The sequence below is a fragment of the Penaeus japonicus genome, unplaced genomic scaffold (assembly GCF_977035675.1).
Source record: "Penaeus japonicus unplaced genomic scaffold, GWHDUDI00000001_assembly GWHDUDI00000038, whole genome shotgun sequence".
In the NCBI taxonomy this organism is placed as follows: Eukaryota; Metazoa; Arthropoda; class Malacostraca; order Decapoda; family Penaeidae; genus Penaeus; species Penaeus japonicus.
In genome coordinates, this window is record NW_028234440.1 from 18,450,192 (window position 1) to 18,465,191 (window position 15,000).

Genomic DNA, 15,000 nt, shown 5'->3' on the forward strand with positions numbered 1-15,000 from the left:
AACACAACTGGCACATTGTCATCTTTGGGCTATTCTCCCACCTTCTTTACAATACCTTAGATATTTTTAATTTTATTCCTCTAACAATAGACTATTCAGAAGCAAACTTTTAAGATATCTAAAACTAGGTTTAAGACTTGTATATAAGACTTGTTATAAGGATCGATAAATCGATACCAAATTTTCTATTTACTAATGTATTACACAAGGTACAGCAACTGCAGCACAAAATATTTGTAACCCTTAATGGAATGTATTATATACAGTGCTACCTAAGACTTGGGAAAGGATACCATAAACTAATTGAACTTTGATATTGTAGATGGGAAAGGATACCATAAACTAATTGAACTTTGATATTGTAGATGGGCTTCTATCTTCCTGTAGTATTTTGAAAGAATCGCATAACTTATCACATGAAGAAAGCATAATACATTTATATTTCAAAGAGAATTGTTCTTTATAAAGTTTTCCAACAGAGGAAGCAGATAGGTCATATACCTACTCTATTTAAGAACAACTTCTTATATTAATACTTAGGATGTTCAAGGATATAAAAGCAATGAATCAACTTTCATGGTGCAGCTTAGAAGTACAAATCTAACCTTTTTATTGCATTAGAAATGTCAAAAAACTCAATCCCAGCTTTAAAACACGAGCCAGTTTATAATCATGCAAACACCAAACTCAAAGGCAATGTACAGTTATTTGTCTACATAAGGTAATTAAAGCTGACATATTGCACTTAGAATGATGGTTTGTGAAGCTTTGGAAGGTCCGAGAAAATATCTCAAAGAGATATTTTCAGAATGATACAGTAAAATGTCTTAAAGAAAGGAAGTTAATTTTTTTTTTAGAAAGTACTTCTGATTCTGTCCTAGTGATATCTTAGCATAAGTAACAAGGGTTGTAATTCATTTGCTTTCTTTGTAAAACCCTCCCCAATTTTTTTTTTCTACTAAGCTTAACAGAAGCATTGAAAGCTGGCAAAAAACTGGCGTATGAAATTTGGCACCTCGTAGACTGTATATATATATACTTTTTTTTTTATTGAGATCAGATTGTTCCTGGGAGGTTGATGTACACTGGCTCAAGAAAACATGTCTAAATAACATCATTGTATTTCAAATTATTCTCACCAACAAACTATCAACCTGTCGTCAATTATCACCAACCTATCAAGTGCATCTGTTTCTCAATAAAAAAAAAATAGAAGTCGAGTACAGACAGAAATCTTACACATAATACCTGCCCTTTGTTAAGAGATGAACTGATATCCACACAGTTGATGTTCAAGCTTCAATTTACAGCAATTAATACATGTATTAAAAGAATCGGCAGCCAAGCCAGTCTCCTCCACTGATTGACGATCTTTTGTGTCAATTCCAAAGACTGTATTTGTAAAACATGTAGGTTTTAAATGCGGATGGAGGCTGGGTTGAATCACACCCACGGAAAAGCAACACCACAGAAGTACCACAGTTGGCACATTTCAGTGAATGATAAAAGTGCATAGTGAAATGGGTGGCAGTGGTTTCATTGTCCTTATTTAGGATCTATCTGCCTGCTAATTAGCCAAGTATAATAAATAAAATACGAAGTCAAAGGTCTCAAAAATCGTGATATGTAACCATAAGATTATACGAGGGACAGGAAAAAAAAAAAGTAGCAGGTGAAATTTACATATAGCAATATTTGTTACTTAATAAAGAGAATAAATGAAATGAAATACAGATTAAACCAACTCCCCTTTCCAATGCAATAGATCCCATCCCTTCCATATAAGAAATAGAATTACTCAGACGTCTCATACTACCTCCTCCTAATACCATTTAAAACTAGATTCGCACTAAACACAGTTCATTGTGACAAATTTAGAAGAAAGTACGAAAACGGACGAATGGTTCCGCTATGCAAGACCTGCAGTTAACCCTTCTCCATCACACATTCATCTTGTATAGAGGAATCATCAGTCGTCGTTCCTAACTTCGTTATAGATTTGCGCTCTAGTGCCGCAAGCAATGGAATGTAAAGAGTAACTACCTTTTGGCAAATCTATGTACTACCTCAAGAATTATGGAAGCCTCGATGCTAATGTCGTTCTATATTAAAAGTATGAAAAGTTACTCGATTTCACGAATATGGAGTATCTTTACTATTATTAATTTTAAAAACCTCCCAAATCTACATGTTAATAACAAAAGTATAAAGCTGCGTAATGAACAGTGTACTGATGAAGGAAAACTTGAATTTCGCACAATTACGTAGACTAATCCTTCAGGAACGGCAATTGTTGTTCTCTGGAATGTGTTCCCGTTGGGCTTATTAACATGACAAAGGTAAGAAAAAAAGGAGTGTACAAGTTACCTGACATTATAAATACTGAAATTAGATTTAATTTACACTTAATTAACTAAACATATCAAAAACAAATTAAATGATTAATGAGATGATTAAAATGATTGCCTTGAGCTGAAGTGACTATGTAATAAATAAAATAAGTTGAAAGAAAAAGAAAAAGAAATATTATAAAATAAGTAACGATAAAAAGTATAATAATATACAAATAAAAGAAATTGGAAGATATAAGAAAATGAGAAAGAAAGGAACATCTGGAAGAATTTAAAGGATAAAAGAAAAGAGAGAGGAACAGAATAATAATGTAACAGAAAAAGAAAAGGAAACAAGTAAGAAAATGAAAGAGAGAGAAAGAAGTCTGGAATAAAGTCGGATTGTAAAAGACAACCAACAGAGAAAGACAGAAGGATGGACACAGAATAACAGAACAAGATAAAAGCTAAATGACTAAAAGAAAAAGAAAGATTGAACTGAATAATAATAGGAAAAATAAATAAATATAAGGAGTAGAAATATAGAATGACTGAAGATGAGATATGACTTAATATAGGATTCAATATTACATGTTAACAGAGACATATATTCATGCATTAAACTCCACATAGTGTTGTCTTCTTAACAATCTTCATTAAATCACTAAACAATCTATAAATAATTTAAAACGGTGCTAACAACACATACAACAGTTTTCCAACAATACACTTAATTCACATGTTGTTTTTTTGGTTATTAATATACAATAAATAATCTTCAACTGCTTTTTTTTTAAACATGCCAAGTTATCTTCGACAGGTCTATAACCCTCTCACACATGACAAGTTTCAGACGAGTTTCATCATGATTTACCTAACACCGCTCTCGCTAGCAGAGCTGCCGAGTGAGATCTGGTGGTTGGGTAATTCTAACATATACCAACATATGACAGACTGCTTATTGATAATATGTCTTGATAATATGTCTTTGGATCAAAACTTAATTTCCAGAGAATATTTAAATATAGCTAAACGACCTCTGTCATGCGCATCTCCAAAGGTCCCTCAAGAAGCAACGTGACACTAAAGACTAAGTCCAGAGTATAAACAGAAATACAAGTCTTCAACACTTCGATGAATCACCTTTTCCCAAACACACATGAACACTAATGCAGGAACACACAGCTGCAAGCAGACAAGCACACAGGCACAAACACACACACACACAAACACACACACACACACACACACACACACACACACACACACACACACACACACACACACACACACACACACACACACACACAAACAAACACACACACACACACACACACACACACACACACACACACACACACACACACACACACACACAAACAAACACACACACACAAACAAACAAAAGACCCTAAACACACTTATTATATAAAATGATACACAAACAAACCTAAATTTTCAACCTGTTCCTCTGTTCCCATACCAGAAGCATTATCAAACGAACCTGACAAAGAACACTAGTATTCTCTAATGAACACCATAAACCTCTATCATATGCTTTTAATCTCCACTGTCCCTAATGAGATAGAAAGTTTTTCTTCTAGAAAATTTGTGGATTAACCCTCAAAGGACTATAAGTGGCAATTTTTGGAAAGAGATATGAACGTTTTCCAAGGTGAAGGATGGCATAAATAATCTTCTGATTATCTTATCAATAGTTTCTTCTTTTTTTTCCCCCTTTTTTTGAGGCATTGTCTAACTCAGGTCTGTGTGGTAGGCAGGGTGAAAGACGGCAAATGTCATGTCACCTGCTAATATTTCTTCATTAGAGAGCTTTCAGATTCTAATTTTTAGATTTCTGAACACACACTAAGCTCTGAATTTCCCGGTCCTTTAGGGGTTAATACGAAGCAACTATGACAATCTTGCCCTTTCAATAGTCCATGTATTATAAAATAAAGAAATAGAAAAAAAAGACATCTTTAATGATTGCACTTCAATTTATACATAAACTTTTTTTTCTACAGATATTTTAAAGTCTTATCAATTCCACTTGATAAGGTAGTAATTCTTCTTTCCTGTAAAGAAGAGAAAAAAAATATGAGCATGATAATACATAATATTAGATCATCTGGCTCAAAAATACATCTCGGAACTAGAAATTTTCTTGAAGAAAAGAAGGAAAAGAAAAAGAAATACATAAATATATATAGAGACATAAAAAGAAATATTGGCTATTACTGACATAAAAGCATTATTAATATTAATGTCAATAAACTCAAAATTTCATTGAAGATAATAAGACAGAATACAGGAGTTCAATTTGGTTCGACAGGGACCAGGATTCCAGGTAAGTATTAAATGATACTGAAAATAAAGAACTATGTTGCACTTTACAAGAAACATTATTAATCTATACTTGAACTTCTACATCAATTAATGAAAGAAAATTAAAGTGATGGAATGTAGTATATCAATCTAATCCTTAATATCGTGACCCTTGATATGATGAAAGTCTATATTTCCAGTATATTTCAGTATAAATAATTTTAATGCAGTTATTTATATCAACTTATCAAGACAGACATGTAATAGTAAGAAACAGCAATAGAATGAACAAAAGCAAATGAAAAAAAACAAGAAAGGCAATGGGAGCAAAACGGCAAACACCAAACTCTACTGACTCTCTGTGACTTTCCCGGATACATAGGGCTAAAGTAAATTATAAATTAAAAAGTCATCAATTTCTTACCAACTCTTGCAATCGTAATTCCATTTGGCAGAATATGCACTCCCGGGATAAGTATAAGGTCTGGATTGGTGACGCGGCTCAGATTGACGTAAAAACCACCAGCCATTATGATTCGCCTTGCATCGTCTGAGGAGGAGAGACAGAGGGAGAAATAAAACATTTAGTAGAGATAAATTGAAGAAAAGAATACAAAAGACTTCCTAGTCAACAATGGAGAATATAACAGCCTCTGATATATTTACTAGAATCCTTTCTCTTGCAAATTTTCCAAAATCCTTTCCCTTATATATTTTCCAAAATCAAATCAGCTCTCATTCAACAAGCATGTTGAGATGTGTGTGTTTTCTCTTATTTTCTAGACTAATGGTAAGAAACATTATTCTATGTATGATATATTATCAAAGTGATACTAATTAGCATTTGGTGTAATAATTTATAATCACAAAAGGAATGAATAGCATGTAATTTCATCAAAAGGAATAAAGCAGTATCGAAGTTATCCAACCCAACAAAATTGCCAGTAGTGGAAGGGTTAAGATGGTCACTATTAATGTCTCACACGCAAACACTAATGATTTTGAATAGCCTTCATATGAATATTGTGGGTATAAAGCTTCAGCCTATATTATCATACATAATTTATCTATAATATGTGACACATGGGTCTTTACTCTTAAGTTTCTTTAACCTTGCAATACATAGGTATTTGCAATGTTTAAAGTCCATGTATTCTCAGACGGTAAATCATTGCCTGTTTATAAAGGGTACATCTCATTAAATCTGTAAGAAAAAAGTCTAAATCATTATCTGAATATCTAATGCATACTCTTGTTATTTTACAGGATTTTCTTGAGACCCAATTCAACACTGAAAAAAATATAATTAATAATAAAATTATTTCAGGTCAAAATTTCAAATCATCAATTATTCTATTCATTTAAACCTATATCCATATTTAATGAGATTAACTTCATTTGCAATCCAACATCAAGACCCTTTTATAATGATGAAAAAAGCAAAAAAATGTTATGCAACTCCACGTGCTTATAATTTGGCACCATTCAAGACACACTAAACTTCAAAGAGCTCATTTGTGGGAAATGCTAAAACAAAATTAGTTTGTAAAGTGTTTGATAATAATGACAGAAAAAAAAAAATTCCAACAATAATAACAAGTTAACCAAATTTTATTCAGAACCCTAGTTTATATATGAATTTCCCACACAGTAAATATCAAGCTTAACCGTGTACAATACAGAAAAGAAAGAAGAAAAAAAAATAATAATAATAAAAATAAAATAAAATAAAAATAAATAAATAAATAATATAAACGTACTTTCATTCTGGAAGCATCCCGCATCCATGGCCATCTTGAGCACTGATGTTCCCGGCTCCAGCACCAGCTTAGCAGAGGCAGCCGACTGGAACACTGTTGCCAGCTCTTCTGTTGTCATCTGTGCCAAGGCATCTGGGCGGCCTCCATAAAGGGCCTCAGTTGTGCGTCTAGCTGACTCTAGGCCTTCGTCTGTGAAAGAAGGGCATGGATTATTTAACCGAGGGTATGCCCCTAGCAAGAGCAGCTAGCAGGACTCATGCTAGAACTTATGTCAAGTACGTAAGTAAGTAAGTATAAATATATCTTACATTTTTTGGGACATACCGTTTCAAAAAGAAAAAAGGAAAGAAAAGACAAATTCAAAATGAGTGATCCTTATGTCCCCTAATTCAACAAATAGATACATCCATACCATTTATACTAAATACCATGTTAACAAAAATGGGTCCAAATATAGTGTAAATAGTGTAAATAAAATATACAAATAAAACTCTGATTAAATAATTAACTGATAACCTTTTAAATGGACATAAATATAAGAACAATTTCATATACAAACATGAATCCTACATTAGCATCATGTCTTACCAACACTAGCCAATTTCTTAAGCACATTTTTATCAGCACGATCTGCATAAAACTTAATTTCCACTAACAATCTGAAGAGGGGTGCTGCAAAAACGAAAAATACCCATGGACAATGGCAGATCCAGGATGTTCCAAAGAGGAGGTTTACTGAATAATAGTGGCGAACCAAACCCCAAACTTAGAGGGAGACGTAACTACTCCAGAAGAGATATTTTGGAATCTTAGAGGTATTTTGGAGTACTGGGTATTTACATTGTTTCCTAAGTTTTGACATTGTTTCTATATATTGTCTATTCAGGTTCAGTTTGTCACACTAAGCCTTCCCTCCCCTGAAGGGAGGGATACATCTATATTTCTTAAAAAAATAAATTCTACAAAAGCCTAGACACAAGGATAAAACCTAACTAGTGTAAGACAGCAGAGAGGTTTGAAAGAAAGCTGAATTAAATAGAAATCATAACAGTGTCATTGGAAAACATGAGAGTTCCGTGAACACTCACATAAGCAGTCTGAACAAACACCATGTAAACACCTACGTGCAAACTAGCTCGCAGACATGAACAAATGCATAAATGTAGAATCATACACATACACAAATTTGCACATCACAAGATAAGATAAGACTCTCTGACTTCTAAACATTTGTTACTGTGGTTTAATAAACAGCACTCACTAACATTAACCAAAGTATAATATTTTATATTTTCACATTTTGATTTTATATCATCTTGATTTTGTACCATAGAAAAAAAAAATCTGTTGCATCTCAGTTTAGTTAAAGCTCTGTCGCCCAACTATTACAAGCTTAATCCTTAACCCAATCCCGACGGGCCTGGCAAGAAGTGGCAACCCCCTACGCCGGGCCTATGCAATATTGCATCGGGAACTTCACACTGGTGTGTCGCCCCGTCATCAAGCATTTAGCCGTGTCATTGGGTGTGACACACTGTCATCATTGGGTTAATGGATTGAAAATTACAGTTTTCATGCAAAGATACGTGTCCATGCAGGATGAAACTCAGCTGAAGTCATGCAATAAAAAGCGTGTCCATATCATATGTTATAGATATCCATATCAGAGTAAACTAAGATGAAATAACTAAACATAAAAGTAGACCAAGGGAATGCTTTTTCCTGTTCTGAAGCTCTGAATTTTAGGGGCCAAATATAACCTACTCATAAAATTCACAAAAGCTGTATCAACCCCCAAAGGTGGCCCTTTATTATGATATGAAAAAAAGTCCCTCTTATCAACCCTAATGAAATCTGCCAATGAAAATGTACATATACGTATAATCTGCAGATCAAAATCTTCATTATAAGACATGAAAACATTAATTCTCCATCTCACTGTGGAATATTAGTAAAAAATTGCTCATGTCTCTATCTGAGCATGGTTAGTATGCACGTCTTTTACAGATTAAAGACAAATCAATCAAAAAATAAAACAAGAGAATAAATAAATAAATTACTCAATTAATCAATGAATCAATTATTAATAAAAGAGAGAAAAAAAAAATAATCACAATTTTACTTACATCCATGCACTAGAAGAGTGACTTTCTCGGCAAGCTTCTTCTGCGCGTGGTGTGCTTCTGGTTTCTCCTGCAGAGGTTGAAAAAGTTTACATACATTGATAAATTGTAAAGAAAAAATTAATAAACAAGAATATAAATTGATTACAAGAAAGGAATGTTACTACATCATCTTGTTATCCTTAAAACCTTAATAATATAAATAATAATAAGAAGAAGAAGAGGATGAAGAGGAAGAGAGAGAAAATGAAGAAGAGGAAAAGGAAGAGGAAGAAGAGAAGGAAGAAGAAAATGAAGAAGAAATAAACAGAAAAAAAAAGAAAAAGAAAGGCAAGAAAAAGAAGAAAATAGGAAGGAAAAGGAAAAGGAAAAGGAAAAGGAACAGGAAAAGAAAACAAAAAAAAATTAAGAAGCAAAAAAAAATAATAATAATAATAATATAAATCAATCAATCAATAAATAAATTCAATTAAAAGAAAAAAAAAGAAGAAAAAAGACAAAAAATAAAAACAAAGATAAAAAATAAAAAGAAGAAAAAGAAAGAGAAGAAAGAGAGGATGCAGAAAAGGGCAATGTCTCTCACCCAATGTTTTGCCATAATCCTGTTGATATCCTTCACATGTAAGAATGTAAAGAGCATGAGAAACTTTTCCACCTGCAGGAGAAACATGGACAAACTTTAGAAGGTTATAATGATGCAGTCTCAAGGGACATAAACACACTCACACACACACTCACGCTCACACTCACACTCACTCATACACACACACACACACACACACACTCTCTTTTTCTCTCTCTCTCTCTCACTAACTCACACATACACATACATATATACATATACACATACACACACACACACACACACACACACACACACACACACACACACACACACACACGCACACACTCCATCATACTCAAACACTCTCTCTCCATATTTCCAAAATGAGACATCAACAACTAAGAAAAACAACTTGGAAAAAGTAGCATGGTGCACAGGCAAAAAAATAAATTTCAAGAGACAGTTCTTTCATATTTCATCATTTCTTCTAATACACCTGCATCTCTCAAGATATTTGTGTAAATGCTCATAAACGACGCTATGTCCCAACCTCAGAGTCCTTTACGCGGAAGAAGAACTGATAGAAGTCAAACGGCGACGTTTTGTTTCTGTCGAGCCAGATGGCGTTTCCGGCCGACTTTCCAAATTTGTTACCGGCTTCCGTTGTGATGATGGGTACGGTAAGACCTGAAATGTATTGAACAATTAAGCAGTGTTCTAAACCTGTTTGGTAATATAATCTTGGGATGCTCATAATATTAATGGTGCTAATACTAATACTAAAACTAATAATATCATTAATAATAATAATAGTAGTAATAGTAATAATAATAACAACAAGAAGAAGAAGAAAAAATAATATCAACAGTTATAATCAGAACTGAGTTAATGAAAGTTGTAATATTCAAAGTGATAATAATAGTAAACATAATAATAACAATCATATTAGTAGTAATAATAGTAATAACAAACTAATAATAATAATAATAATAATAATAATAATAATAATAATAACAACAATAATAATAATGATAATAAAAAGCAACAACAATAGGTATCAATAAATAAACACTAATATACAAAGTGATAATAATCATCAATATTATCATCCTCATTACCATATAATGTCATTATCACCATCATTTAAATTAGTAGTAGCTATTAGCAGTTATCCTTGTTAATCACTATCATCATTATCATTATCATAATCATCATCTTGATACCTTGAGGCTTTTTACACACATTCCTTTTGGGAAATTTCTACAAGACTTTAGTACTAAACACAGTCATAAAGTATTACGGCTGTAACAGTGCTAGTTCTAGAGCTACAGGGTTCCAAAGTCAGCCTAAACTTGCATTTTATGATGCATTTATGGAAAAATATTGTTTGGGCTAGTCTGCGCTACCCGGAGGGCAGAGAAAACCCTTTCCCGTCCCTCTAATTTTTGGCCAGTGCCGCTAGTGTCGTAGACCGCCTGCCTTGATGACAAGTTAGGTTGTTAGGCGCCCCGTCGGCAATGGGTTAAAGTCATCAACATTATCAATGTAATCATTAATCACCATCATCATTATCACCATTAAATCATCATCATCATTAATCATCATCAATATCATAATCATTATCTTAACCCATTGCGGACGGGGATAGATTCGCTTGCCCAGTCTCCAGGATAGGTTTTATTTTAGAGAGAGGCAGCTTGAAGCAACATAATTTGAATCTTCCCACTCTCTTTCAGTCATTCATTGTAAAACTAGAGCTGTTTTTGTGTTTAATTTTTGTGTTTTATTGAGTTTAGAGACTTATATGTGCCATATGACAGGCTAATATAACCACCTACAATGAAGATAAAATGAAGAGGTAGGGAAGAAGAATGAAACTTGTGCTTGTGAGTGCCACAGTGAAAGGCATCCATATTGGCATAGGAGCACATTTTAGACACTGAGTATGGATTGAGTCACCTTCCTCTTCTCGTTCTGCCTGCATAACCTTCATCGGCGGTACTTTAGAGCAAGAGGTTGTCAATTTAGTGTGTGCCATCGCTCTATAAAGATAGTGCTTGCTAGAGACTGTGGATGGGTGCCATTCAAGGCTCTCTCTCCTGCTGGTGCTAGGAAAAAGTGGTGCCAACTAGGTTCTGGACATTAAGTTAGCTTGATATTATGGTAATTACAGTAATTATGACTGCAGTTTCCATCATCACTTACTCCTTTTTCATAGCACAGTAAAATAGCACAGTGATCCAAAATCCCCGAACGTCATGTATGTCATGACACCCATCTGCAATGGGTTAATACAAGCTATCTTCTCACATGCCACAAGGTACAATTCTAGTCGACCCTAGTGCTCACCCGTAACTTGTTTATCACGTAATCTGCTGATCAGCTCGTGCCCTGAGGCAATGTTCCCCATCTGGTCGTTCCCTCCAATCTGCAAAATAGGGAGAAGCATGAAACGTCATGAAATAATGTGTCACGGGAAAAAGAAGAAGGATATGAAGAGGGAGGATAAGAAGAGAAAATGAAAAATAATGATAATAATAATGAGATGAAGAGGAAGAATTAGAAAAAGAAGAAAATTAAAATAGCAGCTGGTATGCCTTCATTATTTCTTGGGGTCATTGGGCTGAATACAAAAAAATATAGGCAATTAAATCTATATTCACTACCTCAATTTATCTGGGTTAGCAAGTGGATGGAATTAAATGTTTTACTTATACAATATAATAATTACAACTCTTTCAGGGGTAGCATGATAAATAATAATAATAATGTCAATAATAATAATAATAACAATAATAACAATAATGATAATAACAATAACCATAAAAATGATATTACTGATAATAACAGTCAAATGATAACATAAACAATAATCTTATCAGTAGTAGTAATAACAATAATTAAAACAACATAAAAACAAAAATAATCACTAGAACCAAGCTGTGATGGTACCAAAATACATATACAATAAAATACAGTAGAATAAACTTATCATAGTCACCTGAATTGTACAGTTGTATTTATCATACAAATGCAGCCAATCGTATGCCTGCAAGGCCTGAAAGAGAAAGAAAAAAGAAAAAATAGTAACTTTATCCTTGGAATAATTCCCTCATAAGAAAAAGAAAGAAAAAAGTCCAATAAAATAATTCAATTCATCAATCTAGCAAAACTGTAGAGGAAGAGGAGGAGGAGGAGGAGGAGGAGGAGGAGGAGGAGGAGGAGGAGGAGGAGGTGAAAGAGGAAGACTAAACAGGCCAAACAGGAGTGAAAAAAGAAAAAAAGGAAAGAGGGAAAAAAGAAGGACAAGGAGTTGGAGGAGGAGGAGGAGGAGGAGGAGGAGGAGGAAGAGAAGGAGGAGGAGGAGGAGGAGGAGGAGGAGGAGGAGGAGGAGGAGGAGAGGAGGAGGAAGAGAAGGAGGAGGAGAGGAGGAGGAGGAGGAGGAGGAGGAGGAGGAGAGGAGGAGGAGGAGAAGGAGGAGGAGGAGGAGGAGGAGGAGGAGGAGGAGGAGGAGGAGGAGGAGGAGGAGGAGGAGGAGGAAGGAGGAAGAGAAGGAGGAGGAAGAGAAGGAGGAGGAGAGGGAGGAGGAGGAGGAGGAGGAGGAGGAGGAGGAGGAGGAGGAGGAGGAGGAGGAGGAGGAGGAGGAGGAGGAGGAGAAGAGGAAGAGGAGAGGAAGATGCAGAAGGAGGAAGAGGCAGAAGGAGGAAGAGGAGGAGGAGGAGGAGGAGGAGGAGGAGGAGGAGGAGGAGGAGGAGGAGGAAGAGGAGAAGGAAGAAAAGGAGAAGGAATAGAAGGAAGAGAAGGAAGAGAAGGAGGAGGAGGAAGAGGAAGAGGAGGTGGAAGAGGAGGCAGAGGCAGCAAGTGAGAAGGACAAGAAGGAAGAGAAGGAAGAGAAGAAGAAGGAAGAGGAGGAAGAGGAGGAGAAGGAGAAGGACCACCACATACCTGATAAGTAAATTCCGTCAAGCTCATGCCCTCCTCTGAGTTAAGTCGCGACTGCACACTGGACCGGGAGAGCATTGTGCCCATGCGGAAGCTGCGTCCTGCCACTCTCAGGAAGTCCACAACATTCAGCTTCTTGTACCAGTCGTAGTTATTTACAATTCTGCATGGGGTGAGGAGGGAGACCATAAGAGGTGGAGAATGAAACACTTATCTTACGCACACCAACTGATTTAGGAGGGAGAGTGAGAATTTACAATGGGGAAAAGGGGCGAAAATGAGGGAGAATGAGATAATGTGTATGGATGTGCTACCAATTATCAATGGGGGAGGAGGGGGAGTGAGGAGGCAAACAAAGAGAGAGAATGAGATGGTATTCTAGACCTATTTATGTGTTTTTGAGAAAAGATGTTATGTATTTAGGGGTTAGGGGGTGGCATGCAGGGTGAGAATGATCTAAAATGAGAACGTGTCCTTGAGTGAATCTATTTGCAATTTTGCTTGGAGTGTGGGGCCTCTAAAAGAAGGACTATGAGATCATGTTCTATTTGCATGGAAATACTTACAACTTTGTGCACTGTGGAGACCAAAGATGAGGGTGAATGAGAAAGTGTTTTCACATGCTGACTTATTTGTAATTGTGTGTGTGTGTGTGTGTGTGTGTGTGTGTGTGTGTGTGTGTGTGTGTGTGTGTGTGTGTGTGTGTGTGTGTGTGTGTGTGTGTGTGTTTATGGGTGGGGGTTGCTTGGGGTTTGAGGTGGTTAAAAAGATGTTCTTCTATGTATGGACTTATCTAAAATTCTCAGTGGAGGTGAGGTGTAGGGTGAGAGGGAGGTCTAAAATGAAAGAGATAGTGAGACAGCGTTCTTGAGATTACTTTGAGGTGTCTGAGAGAGTAGGAATGATCTGGAAAGTGTTATTATATTTGTGGTATGTGTGAGGCTATACAATCTCTATCTATTTGGATAAAATCACTATTCATTCTCAGTGCAGGTGGGAATGCTATGTACATGTAATGTTACATAAATAAAATAAAATAAAAACAAGTAGAGGAAAAAACTGTAAAAAAGCAAAAGAAAGACAAAAAATCGATATATCACACATAAAACAACATCATAAAGAATTAAGAAACAGACGGAAATTAAATAAGGAGAGTAGACAACAAGAAAATTCATACATAAAAACAAACAAAGGGATACCAAGTTCATCCAAAAAGGGCAGTAAAATTCAAGAGCTTACTGTGATGCAGAGAAAATTGGAAAACATTTTTTTTTTTTTTTTTTTTTTTTTGTCTCCTTTTATCTTTATGTTTGTAATATAGGTACTTTTAATTTTTGGTTTTCTTTTTCTCTCTCTCTCTATCCTTTTGCAAGCAGTGCTGTTTTATCCAGTGTGTTCACATATCTGGGAGGGCAACAGCCATATTTTGTCCTTTTGGTGTTGTTTATAATAATAACAAAGATGATAATAATATTAACAATATTAACCAAAAGAAATAATAATAATAATATTGATAATACTAAAAAAATATATGATAATTAAAAAATCATCATCATCATCATAATAATAATAAAAACAATAATAATACTGATATTCCTATTAATGATCATAATAATAATAATAGTAATAATATTATTAATACTGATAAAAATAATGATCATGATAATAATAACGATAATATTAATAATAAAGACAATAATAACATCAACAATAATCAAAATGACAATAATAACAATAAAATCTATTACAAAAGATACTCCATACCTGAGAGGAGCCAACGTATCTTCACTCCCTCTCTCCCAAAACACCTGCTGATGATTCTTGAATATTCTCTGGAGGTTTTCCGCAATGCCTCTGGAGTTGCTCTCAATCACCTTGGGTTCCAGCAGCGGTCTCTCTTTGCTCCTCCCACTGGGGTCTCCAACCTGTGCCGTTGCTCCGCCCACCTGTGG

The 15,000-nt window shown here is 34.8% G+C and overlaps 1 protein-coding gene across 1 annotated transcript in view; it reads right to left on the reverse strand.

Annotated features, from left to right (window-relative positions):
- Positions 1 to 4,297: 4,297 nt before the first annotated feature.
- The window catches only part of TyrRS-m (Tyrosine--tRNA ligase, mitochondrial), a 19,133-nt gene continuing 8,430 nt past the window's right edge, over positions 4,298 to 15,000 (reverse strand). The window contains exons 4-13 of the mRNA XM_043006774.2: positions 14,813 to 14,994; positions 13,052 to 13,211; positions 12,108 to 12,164; positions 11,456 to 11,534; positions 9,657 to 9,793; positions 9,125 to 9,196; positions 8,545 to 8,611; positions 6,419 to 6,607; positions 5,083 to 5,208; positions 4,298 to 4,408 (exon numbers count right to left, since the gene is read on the reverse strand). Coding sequence (XP_042862708.2) covers positions 4,374 to 4,408; positions 5,083 to 5,208; positions 6,419 to 6,607; positions 8,545 to 8,611; positions 9,125 to 9,196; positions 9,657 to 9,793; positions 11,456 to 11,534; positions 12,108 to 12,164; positions 13,052 to 13,211; positions 14,813 to 14,994 — 1,104 coding nt within the window. The 3' untranslated portion in view covers positions 4,298 to 4,373. The remainder of the gene's footprint in view (positions 4,409 to 5,082; positions 5,209 to 6,418; positions 6,608 to 8,544; positions 8,612 to 9,124; positions 9,197 to 9,656; positions 9,794 to 11,455; positions 11,535 to 12,107; positions 12,165 to 13,051; positions 13,212 to 14,812; positions 14,995 to 15,000) is intronic.